The sequence below is a fragment of the Agelaius phoeniceus genome (genome assembly GCF_051311805.1).
Source record: "Agelaius phoeniceus isolate bAgePho1 chromosome W unlocalized genomic scaffold, bAgePho1.hap1 SUPER_W_unloc_1, whole genome shotgun sequence".
NCBI classification, from domain to species: Eukaryota; Metazoa; Chordata; class Aves; order Passeriformes; family Icteridae; genus Agelaius; species Agelaius phoeniceus.
The window spans coordinates 9,116,849-9,130,212 of NW_027509866.1; the positions used below are offsets into that span (position 1 = coordinate 9,116,849).

The window sequence follows — 13,364 nt, forward strand, 5'->3', positions numbered from 1 at the left end:
AGCCCAGACCATAGGACATCATGATCAGTGCATGAAGTGTGGGGAACAAGGAGGAAGGGGGCACATTTTCAGTGAGGGTTTTGTCTCCCCAGGTAACACTTAGGCAGGATTGGGCCCTGTTTCGCCAGTGGGCAGGGCCCGCACCAAAGACACAGACACCAACTTAACTTAAGGAACAGTGTAATTTAGATAATGCAAATTTGCAAAAAATTACAAAAATATTAGGTAGGCAAAGCAAATAATCATTAGTCAATAATTCTGAAAGAGAAGATGTTGAAATGAGTATCACACAACTGTCCATTTCTGGCTGCAGGCTCTGGAGATTCTATCTCTGCCTTCAATCAGGGTTGCATTCCCTAAAGAATCCTGGTACCAAATCCTGCTTTCCAAGGCTGGAACAGTGTCTCAGGTTTAGCTGGGTGTGTATTCAATTACCCTCTGTTAAAGCTGGGGCAATTATCATCTGTTAATTGAGCAGTTTACTTTATCTCTTCCGCATGGAATCCTCCCTCCAGGGAGATATCTTCTGTTAATGGGCCATTGAGTGTCACTGATAAAAATTCCATCATCCCATTGTGAGAAGCTCTGCCCAGAGGGAGGAGCCAAGCATTCCTACCGGGATATAATCTGAGAATGTGAACAACAGAGTCAGCCTTCTCCCACAAGATTCCCAGAAGAGCAGCTTTCAGCTCCACTGGATCCCAGAGGAAGATCGGGCCAATCGACGCCACAACTGGACCTTCAGAGGAAAACTCCACCCTTCTACAGGATCACTGCTCCAACAGAACCACACCTGTCCCTGCAGGAGCACTGCAGACACCATTTAACAGGAGTGCTACCAACACTCTGACCCACAGGGTGTCAGGTCGTATTCTGACTCTGTAAGTAGTTTTTAGTACTACTGCATTTGTATTTTTAATTTTCCTTCTGAAGAACTGTTATTCCTATTCCCATAGACTTTTCTTGACACCCCCTTGTTTTGAAAATTATAATTCCAAGTGAAGGGATTAACATTTTCCATTTCAAGGGAGTCTCCTGCCTTCCTTAGCAGACACCTGTCTTTTCAAACTGACACAATGCCCAGGGACAGCCAGGCAGGTGAGGAGGAAGTCAGTGCCCCTTTCCCCCTCTCTCCTGCTCCATCTCCCAGCCCAGCACAGCCCCCGGCTGCAGGACAACCCTGCTGCCAACCCCGTCCTGCTGGGGATGCACTGGGGGGATCTCCTTCCCCTTCCCTCTGGCACGGAGGCAAATCCCATCCTCTCCTTGGCCTTCCTTCCCCAGGGAAGAAGATGAGGATGGAGACCAAGGAGAACAAATCCCCAAAGCAGAACCTCCTGGAAGAGGCCATTATAAATGGCTCCACGGTGCAGAATTCGAACGTGGAGGAAAAGCCCCAGAGCTTCCACAGAAGGAGGGGCTCAAAACCCAGCCAAGTGGGCTCTGAGGAGGAAAGATCCACCCTGAGCCAGGAAGGTGGACAGAGCTTCAGCCAGAGCATGGAGCTGGTGGCCCATGAGCAGCTTCACAATGGGGAGAAGCCCCACAAGTGCTTGGAGTGTGGGAAGAGCTTCAGGCAGAGCAGCACCCTGATCAGCCACCAGATGATCCACACTGGGGAATGGCCCTACGAGTGTGGGGAGTGTGGGAAGGGCTTCAGCTGCAGCTCCCACCTCATCATCCACCAACACATCCACAACAGGGAGAGGCCCTACGAGTGTCCTGAGTGGCAGAAGAGGTTTCGGAGAAGCTCCCATCTCCTCAAGCACCAGCGAATTCACTCAGAGGAGAGGCCCTTCCACTGCCCTGACTGTGGTAAGGGCTTCAAGTGGAAATACCACCTCATCAGGCATGAGTGGCGCATCCACACTGGGGAGAGGCCCTACGAGTGTCCCAAGTGTAGGAAGAGCTTCACTTTCAGCTGTAACTTGACCAGACACAAAGAGATTCACCGTTAAGAGAAGCCCTGCAAATGCCTCAGTTTCAGGAGGAGCTTCGTTCACTGCTCCAAATTCAGTCCTCCAGTGGAGGTCCCACATTGGGAAGAGCCCCGGTGATCCATGTTCCCTGTGATCCATGTGAGGAAGACACCTGTCCCTTTTCCTGCCCCTCCTAGTGACATGATGTGGCATTGAAAAACATGAGGGTCTGGCCATGGCCCTGTCATTACATTCACTCCCACCTCAGGTCATTGCCAGGAGCAGGAAAGGGACTCTCTCTCTCTCTCTCTCACCCCTGAGGAGAAGGGTGTCCTTTCCAGGAGGGGGAAATTGTGGCCAGGCAGACCCAGTGAGTTGTGTTTTAATTTTCCCTATAAACAGTTTTATTTATCCCTTGTGTTATCAGTATTGTTTCTGTTCCATTTGTTCCTTATCTGGTTGCTGTTCCCAATAAATTGTTCTTATCCCAGCCTGGGATCTTTGCCTTTTGTGCTTTCCATGGGAGGCGGGAGGGCAGCGAGGGCAGCGCGGTTTTAGCGGGAGCAGGAAATTGGGGAATCCCATTCCTGAAGCCCGGCCCGTGGAAAGCGAGCATCCCAGCTGGTGGCAGCCCTGGTGGCCATGGAAACCACCCCTGGCATGGGGTCTCCATGGAGCTGCCAAGGGACTGAGCATAGCAACAGGGGGCTGGTGATGGTTGCCATGGAAACTGGCCATAGCAACAGTGGACTGGTGATGGTTGCCTGCTAAGGATCAGATTTGTCACAGGCCCTCAGAGGGGTTCCATGGGGACTTTCCAAGAATCTCCAGGCTGTTCCAGAGCTGGAATGTCACAGGCAGAGACAGGGGCTCCATGGAGACCTCCCAGGGCTTTCTGGGGATGGTAAAGAGCCCTGTGGTCAGAGGCAGTCACAGCCATTCCACGGTGACATCCCAGGAGTCCCCAGGCTGCCAGAGAGCTGGGATGTCCCAGACACTCACATGGGTTCCTGTCATGGGCACAGTGGGAGCTTCAGGCAACATTTATTAGAGGAACTCCTGTTGGGTCACGAGGTGCAGAAACGATCCCCAATGCTCCCCATAGATCCCCAAATGTCACTGTTGAATCAGTGTTCTGTGGTTTCTTTCCAATGGAAAACAAGCATCCTTATCCTCCAGGTGTCCATGTCTGAAATTGGGATTCCACCTCCAAAATTCTGTATATCCAAGGGTTGCTCCCAGGCACAATCTGCCAGTACATCAAGCCTGGCTGGCCTTGGCCTCTGGTGACTGCCCCTGCAACACTGGGGCTGGGTCCTTCCCTTCCCATGGAGATCACTGGGACACCGTGGGAACCTCATGGAACGAAGGGGATGCTTGTGGCACCACTGGAGCCCATGGAACCAAGGAGCCATGGTGACACAGTGGGGCTTCATGGAACCCAGAGACCATTATGGCTCTGTGGGGCCTGATGGAACCATGGAGACCATTGGGACCCTCCAGGGCCTTGTGTCACCAAGGGGGCATTATGGCACCTCAGGGAAGCGAGGGACCATTGGGACAATGTGGGGCCCCATGGAACCCAGGGAACATGGAACAGGCCTGGCTGGTTTGGCTTCCCAGGGGTCCCCTGACAGGTCTGGCTGATGTTGCAATGTCAAGGGCCGCCTCTCATCAGCTCCTGGAAAACTGGGGCTCCGTGCTTTTCTTGCTATGGGAAAGAACCGCCCCCCTTTTCAGATGCCCATTGCCAAAATTGAAACTCTCCCTAAAGCAATTCCTATATGCAAGGATATCACTCAGAACAAAATCCTGCTTGCTCTGACTGGCCTTGGCCTCTGGTGGCCATTTCTCATCTGCCCCTGAAACACTGGGGCTCTGTTCCTTCCTTCCTATGGAAAGGAAACGGCTTTCAGGTCCAGAGACCCTGGCCAAAATTAGAATTTGGCCTCTCAATTCTGTATATCCAAGGACTGATCCCAGACAAAAGTAGCTAGGACAGACAGGTCAGGTTGGCCCTGTCCTCTGGTGATTTTCTTAGACACTGAGCTGAATGTTTTCATTTGAAAACACCTTGGAGAGGGCCCAGAGATCTCCCAAGGAGGGGTTTTGAGGCCTTGGGCACATGAGCACTACATATGGACAAAGGAGCTCTGTGCTCTGTGCTGTTGTGGTGGTTTTGCATCACGGAAGTGATGTTCTAAGAGAAGCTGCTATCAGTTTCATCTGTGTTTGACAAAAAAAATAATCAGTAATTATCTTTGAGAATTGACCATCTGTTAAACCACTAAGGAAAGTGTACACGCCTCTGTGAAGACACATGTTAAAGATGAGAAAGCCTGGGAGGGTCTCTTTCCCTTCTGGCTGGCACAGAGGTAACAAGGCTGACCCGGCCCCGTCTCAGCCAGGCCGGGCTGGGCGGCTCCTGCCGTGGGGCCGGGCCCCTTCCCAGGGACCCCGCCAGGCCCCATCGGCTGCCGGGCAGGGCCGGGGAGGCCGCGGGGCCGAGGCCGGGCCGGGCCATGGCTGCAGTTGGGAACATCTGGGCCCTGCTGAGCCCTGCCCCGCCGCCAGCCCGGGCCCAGCCAGGATCCGCCGGGCCCCAGGAGCAGCCCCGGGCCGGGCCGGCTCGGCCAAGATTCTGCCACCCTTGGGCTTCAGCCGCAAGCCCCGGGCAGGGGCAGGAGAAGCCATCGGCCCCCGGCCGTGCTGCTGCTGTGCTCTGGCCTGGCTGCTGAGATCCTGGCCCTGCCCCAGCGCGGCCCATCCTGACACAGCCCCAGCGCAGCCGCTGCAGAAACCTCCATTGTAAAACAGCTCCGGCCGCAAGCACCGAGCCCGGCCGGGGGCACGGAACCATCTGCAGGCCCCGGGTGAGATATGAACTCTTTCAGTGCTTCCATCCTCCCTCCAGTGAGAGAAAAGGACAAACTGCAGGCACACAGAGGAGCAACATGAAGACTCCGAGGTCACTGAAGGGGAAGTTTAGCCCCAGATGGAAGGGATGAGGAGATGCCTTGATCTTGGGGCTGAAATCGTCTTGTAAACCTATGGGGAAGGATGTAATTGATACATCAGACTCTCTTTTTCCCTATATGTAATTGAAAATATGGGTAGATGACTTGTTCAGCAAAAACCTCCATGCTAAAGTAAGCAAATGTTGAAGTAGCTGTGATCCCATGAGAAGTTTAAACAGAGAAAGAGAGAAGAGTAATGAGATCCTGTGCTATCAGGGAGAGAAGAAGAAGATCTCTGTTGTCAGAGATGAAGATGATTTCAGAAATAGATGAAGAGAATCTTTGCTCTTGAACAGCTCATCTTTAAACTCATACCCCATAAGTTGACATTGCCCATAAACACAGCTGTGGGGAAAGCTGTGAAAAATGGGAGGGACTTCACAATTGCAGATTTTCTGGGCACCTGCTATTCATGGGAATTGAGAGCCACGAGCGAACTTTTTCTTATGGAGAAGTCTCCATAGCATGAAAGAGAGACTCCTCTGCCTAAGTGAACTGAAGAAAGACTGTTCTAGATGGTGTAAACTGACTGAAACTTTCAGGTTTTGTCTCCTTACATTGTCAGTAAGAAAGAAAAGGTTATAGGGAAAGGAGAAGTGTTCGGATCCTTATTACTCTTTCTTCTATTTACTGGTAATAAACTTTTCTGTATACCCTTTTAAATTTTTGAGCCTACTTTCCCTTTCTCCTAATCCTATCTCACAGCAGGAAATGAGTAAATATATTCCAGTGAGTGCAATGGTAATTAGCCAACACGGATCCCACTGCACTAATAGATGCATTGGCAGAGAAATCTCAAATTAGCAAACCAATATCACTCCAGATACATTCCTGATAAACTGCATTAGAGCAGAGGAAAATCAAGGCAGAGCCATGGTTTGTCAGGACTTGCTGCAGCCTGATGAGCCCTGTGGTGCATTTGGAGCTGAGCCCTTGAACCTCAGGGCCTGAGAGGAGATTGCACAAACCTTTCCAGGAGTCAAAGTCAGAAGAAAACCCCAAAGTGTCTCAAAGCATGAATAGGTCCCACTGAGGTCCATCCCCAACACAGGCTCCTCATGGACTCCTTGGAGGAGACAATTGGAGAACAGGATTGACCAAAAACCTCTCAGAGTCTCAGTGTGGAAAGGAAATTCCAAACTACCTTAAAAATTTGACAAGCTCAAAGCCTTACTGAGCACCTCTGAGTGTCAGTACAAAGCTCTCAAGGGACTCATTAAAAATAATTGGGGCCATGATTGCACAAACCTCTCACAGAGCCTGCATCAAAAGGGAAACACCAAGTACCTTCAAATAACTGGAGTACCCTGAAGTATTAATGAGTCCCAATCAATGCTGAAACCGGCAGAGAATCTCCAGGGACTAATTACAGCAGATAATTGGAGGCCAAGTTTGCACAAACCTCTCAGAGACTGCAAGGCAAAAGCCAAAGCCAAAGTCCTTTGAAAAAGCTGCAGTCCCTGCAGGGAGCATTCAGGAGCCCCCAGGGCCATTGCTGAGCAAGGCTCCCCAGGGACTCCTTGCAGCAGATCCTTGAGGCCACTGGGATGTGGGCTAGGGGGGGATGCTGAGGGCAGCACAAGGGGCTGACAGTGCCCAGCCTGGCTGGGGCTGTGCCAGGAGGCCCCAGGGCCTCAGCACAAGGTGTCTCCTCCCAGCCCTTGCTGGCACAGACCCTGCTGTGCCCCAGGGCACCAAGACTTGGCTTCTCTCTGTCCCCACCTGTCATCACTGCCTGCAGTTCTCTGCTCTACCTGGGGCCTGGGGACACTTGCTCAGTCGTGTCCCTCTCTGGGACCCATTAAAAGTCCAAGAAAGTTTGGAGTTGGATTCTGCCTTGGAGTTCTGGAGAGGTTTCTTCAGCTCCCTCTCAGGGACTGATGTCCAGGGCCTGAGCACAAAGCCCCAGAGGCTGATTAAAGTCCTTGTGCTGTGTCTGTGCTGCTGAGCTGGGCTGGGCTCCTGGCCCAGAGGCAGCTCCTGGTCACCAAGAAGAGCTTCAAAAGCACATTTCTCTGGATGAGCAGCTCTTGTGCCAGCCCAGCAGGGCTGGGGCACTGCCTGCAGCCAGCCCGGGCACAGCACAGAGGCACAGAGAGCTTCAATCAGTCAGGGCTGGGAAGGGGCTGAGAAGTGCCTGGGGCACAATCACTGCCAGCCCTTGGCACAGGAACCTCTGGCTGCAGGACAATGCAGCTGCAGCTCCTGGAGCCATCTCCTGCAGCTGGAACATGCCAATGCCTGCAGAGCCCGTGAGTACATTCTCTGCTTGTCTCTTGTGCAGAGCAGCCAGGGGTGCCCAGGGCTGTCCTGCAGAGCAGGGTCCTGCAGCCCAGGGTGCTGTGCTGGGGCAGGGACTCTGCTGCCTGCCAGGGACAGCTCTCAGCCAGCCCTGGCAGCTGCTCCCAGCACTGGGGCACAAGATCTGGGTGGCAGGAGACAGCTGGTGATGCTTGGAAGTGTTCTCCTTGTGTGGGGAGGATGCTGCATTGTTCACGACTGCTCCCAGCATGGCATTTAACTCCAGAATATTTCCAAGTAGATTATACAGGGAGCACAGCAAGGGAGGACCTGAATAAAAGAGAAGCTCCTGATTTATTAATCTACTTCTCTAGGTTGCAAGGATGGGAAATTGCACACAGGTATTCATCCCTCAGTTCAGGTAGAGAATTTTTTTTTCTGAGATCTTAGAAAACCAGGCAGTGACCAAAATCAGCCCTTAGGGGCAGCATCAGTGTCCCTTTTCCAACAGCTCCTTAGGGTTTTTACCATGTTTCCATCAGAGCCTGCAGAGCCAGAGCTGCCCCTGGGCAGTGCCTGAGCTGGGAGGGCTCTGCAGGGCAGAGCTGAGCCCCCAGGGCTGGGCTGGGCTCTGGCAGCACTGGCAGGGCCCAGCCCTGGGCACAGGGAAGCAGCTGCTGGCAGGGACAGCTCCAGGCAGCAGAACCCTGGGCAGGCAGTGGGGGGAAAGTGCCCCCAGGCTGTGCTGGGATATTTCAAGTCCTCTCCAAACCCAACTATTCCATGATTACTTTTCTTACAGATCCCCATGCCAAGACAGCACAAATGTCCAACAGCAGCTGCATCAGGCACTTCCTGCTGCTGGCATTGGCAGACACGCGGCAGCTGCAGCTCCTGCACTTCTGCCTCTTGCTGGGCATCTCCCTGGCTGCCCTCCTGGGCAACGGCCTCATCATCAGCGCCGTAGCCTGCGGCCACCACCTGCACACGCCCATGTTCTTCTTCCTGCTCAATCTGGCCCTCGCTGACCTGGGCTCCATCTGCACCACTGTCCCCAAAGCCATGCACAATTCCCTCTGGGACACCAGCAACATCTCCTACACTGGATGTGCTGCTCAGCTCTTTTTCTTTCTGTTCTTCATTGGAGCAGAATTTTATCTCCTGACCATCATGTGCTACGACCGCTACGTGTCCATCTGCAAACCCCTGCACTACGGGACCCTCGTGGGCAGCAGAGCTTGTGCCCACATGGCAGCAGCTGCCTGGGCCAGTGCCTTTCTCAATGCTCTGCTGCTCACAGCCAATACATTTTCCCTGCCCCTATGCCATGGCAATGACCTGGGCCAGTTCTTCTGTGAAATCCCACAGATCCTCAAGCTCTCCTGCTCACACTCAAACCTCAGGAGACATGGGCTTCTTGCTGTTAGTGTGTGTTTAGCATTTGGTTGTTTTGTGTTCATTGTTTTCTCCTATGTGCAGATCTTCAGGGTTGTGCTGAGGATCCCCTCTGAGCAGAGACGGCACAAAGCCTTTTCCACCTGCCTCCCTCACCTGGCCGTGGTCTCCCTGTTCATCAGCAGTGGCACCTTTGCTCACCTGAAGCCCCCTTCCCTGTCTTCCCCATCCCTGGATCTGGCCCTTTCAGTTCTGTACTCGGTGGTGCCTCCAGCCCTGAACCCTCTCATCTACAGCCTGAGGAACCAGGAGCTCAAGGCTGCAGTGAGGAGACTGATGACTGGATGTTTACAGAAACATTAAACTGCTGGCCAATTTCAGCAAATCACTTGTAGTAAAAGTTATCTTTGATCCTTCTTGTTCATTTAATTTTGGAGGTTCTTTTCCTTTGTTCTTGTATTTTTATATTGTCAACAAATAAATGTCAATCTCTGTGCCATTTCTCATTTTGTTTCTCTCCACCTTCCCTGTGACCACAGACCGTGTCAGTGAGGGGTTGTGCTCTCAGTGGCTTTAGAGGAACTAATTCATCTCCCAGCAGAGTTTTCTGCAGAGATGCCCTTGTGTTGCCTTCTCTGGAGCTGCAGCAGCAATGTCTGTGTGCAGAGCTGGGGCAGATCAGTGCTGGCCCAGCAGCTGTGCCCAGCAGCAGCAGCAGCAGCACTTGGTGTTGCCAGTGCTGCTGCCGTGGCCCTGCCCCGCTGCCCTGGTGGCCCTGGTGTTGCTGCAGGGCCTGAGTGCTCTCGGGGCCGGGCACAGCCCTGGGGGTGGCAGTGCCGGGGCTGCAGCAGGGACAGGCCATGGGCACTGCTGGGGCAGCGCTGACGCCTCAGGCCAGGCCCTGGGGGCTCCAGGCTCCTTGCCCAGGCTCTCTCAAGAACACGGCCAGGCCAATGCTCAGCACAGAAACCCCCGGGAGCAGCCCCAGGCTGGCCATGGGCAGGCTGGGGGCAAACAGCATGGCTGGGGCTCTGCAAGGGCCCTGGGCCAGACGGGAAGGAGCAGCAGAGCAGGGGCTGATCCATGCCCAGTGCACTGCACAGCCCAGGGCAGCATCCCAGAGCGTCCTCATGCAGCTGCCAACAACATCCCCCCTCTGCAGCCCTGGCCTCTCCCCCAGCTCACACAGGTGCCCCATCCTTGCAGGCACAGACACGGCAGCACTGCCTCAGCAGCCCCTGTTTGCATTGCACACAGCAGGGCCAGCACCCCCATGCTGTTGCTGTGGGGACATGAACCTGAGGGAGCACAAATGCCATCAGCCCCTGGGGCCAGCAAGGCCTGGGGGACACCAGGGAAACCACTCAGCTTTGTCCTGGCCTCTGCACTCAGCCAGAAAGTTTGTTCCCATCAGCTGGGAGTTTCCTGTGCCACTGCAGACGCTGTTGCTCAGAGCCAGGGCTGCCTGGCAGCCACCCCCAAACTGCCCTCAGCATTTTTTTTCCTTCACCTTTGCTTCCTTTACTCTTCCTGCTACAAATTTCTTCCCATTTCCCACCCCTGTTTCCTCCCCTGCCAACAGCCCATCTCTGTCCTCATCCTGCTGGCCACACTATTCCTGATCCAGGCCAGCAGCCATTGGCCTTCTTGGCCACCTGGGCACACTGCTGCCTCATGTCCAGCCTGCTGTCCATCAATCCCTTCAGGTCCCTTTCTGCCTGGCTGCTCTCCAGCCACTCTGTCCCCAGCCTGTAGTGCTGCAGGGGTTGTTGTGGCCAAAGTGCAGGACCCGGCACTGGGACTTGTTAAACCTCACCTTGTTGGATTTGGGCCTGGATCCAGCCTGTCCAGGGCCCTGTGCAGAGCCCTCCTACCCTCCAGCAGATCCACACTCACACCCAGCTTGGTGTCATCTGCAAATTTGCTGATGATGGACTCAATCCCCTCATCCAGACCATCAATGCAGATTTTGAAATCCACGCTGGCTGGCTCTGATCCCTGGGCCATCCTGTGGGTGCCCTGTGATGGCACTCAAGGTGATCTGTTCCATAACCTTGCCGGGCACCCAGGTCAGGCTGACAGGCCTGGAGTTCCCCAGCTCCTCCTTCCTGCCCTTCCTGGGGATGGGCTCACACTGGCACCTCCAGTGCTCTGGGCCCTCCCTGCTGAGCCAGGACTGATGGTAAATGATGGAGAGCAGCTTGGGGAGCTCATCCACCAGCTCCCTCATCCCCCTGGGATGGATCCCATCTGATCCCATACACCTGTGAGCACCTGAGTGGCTCAGCAGGTCAGCAGCTGCTTCCTCCTGGATTCCAGGGGGCTGTTTTGCTGCCTGTGTCCATCTACCAGCTCAGAACACTTGTTCTGAGGACAGCCTGTCCTAATACTGAAAATTGAGAGAAACAAGTGTAAAGTATCTCAGCCTTTTCCTTATTTTTAGTTACTGTATTCCCCACTGCACTCAAAAAAGAGTAGAGGTTCTCCTTATCTAATCGTTAGATAATAATTTATTTATAGAAACATTTTCTATTATTTTTCACAGAAGTGGCCAGGTTAAGCTCTAAATGAGCTTTCACATCTGAACTTTTCTTTCTGCATAACCTAACAACATTCTTAAACACTTCCTAAGTTGCCTGACCTTCTGTCAAAAGTTCATGCATCCTTTTCTTTCCCGAGCTCCCACAAAAGCACCATGTGGAGCCAGGCCAGTCCTTTTCCTCACCAGCTCATCGTTTGCCACACTGGGACAGGCTGCTCCTTCCCCCTTAAGATTACTTTCTTGAAATGTGTCCATCCTTCCTGGATCCCTTTGTTTTTAAGGGCTGTTTCCCTTAAAAAAATCAGTACCTGATTTGGTACTCCCCAGATCTGCATCCTGAACAGGCCAAAGTCTGCCCTTCCTAATTCCAGTGCAGAAGTTTTGTTGCTGCCCCTCCTTCTTTCACAGAACATTGAAAACTTGATTATTTCATGGTCACTGTGCCCCAGGCAGCCTCTGAGCCCCACATCTGCCCCCAGCCCTTCTCTGTTTGTGAACAGCAGCAGACAGAGCTTTCCTTGGCAGTGGCAGTGTCACCAAAAATTCAGTGAAACAGAAAACTCTTTTTAACCCCAGTGTAGCATTAAGAAGCAGCATTCTTTATTCAGCTGGATGCATGGGGGATAGCTCCTCCCAAAGCCCTGCAGGCTGAGTACAGGAAAGTTTCTGTTTATTTTCTGTATTTTGCACACACATCCATTGATTGTCCTGGACTAAACATACATCTGATAATCATTTCCCCAAAATCATTAACATATTTCCCCTCCCCTTTACCCATGTGTTCTTCTGTCCTGGGGGTCTCTCTGGTGGTCCCTGGTGGTCGTGGAGCCCAATGTTCCAGTGGGCCTGGCTGAGCTGGCAGGACCCTGAGGCTGCTGAACTTCCAGTTCCCCTTCTCACACAATGGGCCTTGTGTGGTTTCCATAGGCCTGGGGATGTGGAGAACAAGCTCCAGGTGTGAGCTCAGCTGGTGTAGGCAATTGATTATCTGGTAACATGAGGTCACAGAGTGGGCTATGACATCACAGAGTGGGTTATGTGAGATCATTGATTAGTGATGGCATCACAGAGCAGACTATGACATCACAGAATTGGCTGTGACATCAGAGACCAGCTGTGTGACATTAGAGAAGGGGCTGTGAGCTCACAGAGCAGGCTGTGACATCCCAGAGGGGCTGTGTGACATTCCAGAGGGGCTGTGTGACATCCCAGCAGGGCTGTGTCAGGTCACTGGGTTGGTCACTCTGCCTCAGGTCCCCCTCACAGTTTTTCCCAACAAGTCCAATGCTGTCCATGCCCAGCGGGGTCCCTGTCCCCCGGGATCCCCCCGGCCCACCTGGAGCCACAGCCTCCACCAAAGGATGTTCCACAGGATCCACCCCAGAGCCTGACATGGGGACAAGGGGCCTGGGCTGTGTGACCAGGACATCAAGGACAGGGATTATCCAGGTCACTGTGGCCTGGGTTGGGTTGCCCAGGGCAGGAAAGATGTCTGGCAGCTGGAGCAGGGTCTGGGAAGGGCCTCCAAGGTGGGGCTGGAGCCCTTGGGCTGTGAGCAGAGGCTGAGGGAGCTGGGCTTGTCCAGCCCAGAGCAGGGAAGGCTGAGGGGCTCCTCATCCCAGCCTGGCAGTGCCAGCGAGGAGGGGGTGGAGAACACAGAGCCAGGCTCTTCACCGGGGGCCTGGTGGGAGACAAAAGCCAATGAGTGGAAGGGGAAAGAGGGGAGATCAGCCAGGACAGGAGGAGATGAAATGAGTCAGGCTGGTTTCAGCATTTCCTCAACACCAAGAGCAGCCTGACCTCCCTTCTCCATCCACCACTGACAGCTTTGTAAATCAGGAATTGTTGGAGCTGTTTTGCCCCCACTCCAGGATGAGCATCCTGATACAAGAACCTAATTGTGTTTATGTGTATTACAGGGTCACATTTGTCTAAAATTAATTCTAGTATGGAAATCCCTTGATGATGGTGCACTGATCAGACATTGCTAGGACGTTGCACGTGGCTCAGGGAAGAGCGAGATTGTTATTAAATTGTGTCCTGTTCAACCATGCTCTGTTGGCCATGAAGAGAAACTTTCTGTGCCTCTGAGTCTCACCAGTTCCTGACCCCCAAAGGACACAAACCTGATGAGTTGTGGTTCCCACTCCAGTGGCTGAACTTGCACCTCCCTCCATCCCCAGAGCAGAATTCCCTTGTCCCAGAGAGTCCCTGGCAATGCAGGGATGAAGGAAACAGGACAGGCTGGGG

General features: G+C 53.4%; 2 protein-coding genes across 2 annotated transcripts in view; one reads left to right on the top strand and one right to left on the bottom strand.

Annotated features, from left to right (window-relative positions):
• LOC143692498 (uncharacterized) overlaps positions 1–13,364 on the bottom strand; it is a 311,453-nt gene that overhangs the window by 173,084 nt on the left and 125,005 nt on the right. The gene's annotated exons all lie outside the window — the stretch shown is intronic.
• Positions 1,299–13,364, top strand: part of LOC143692413 (uncharacterized) — a 41,620-nt gene continuing 29,554 nt past the window's right edge. Inside the window, exon 1 of the mRNA XM_077172648.1 lies at positions 1,299–1,899. Within this exon, the coding sequence (XP_077028763.1) occupies positions 1,299–1,899 (601 nt within the window). The remainder of the gene's footprint in view (positions 1,900–13,364) is intronic.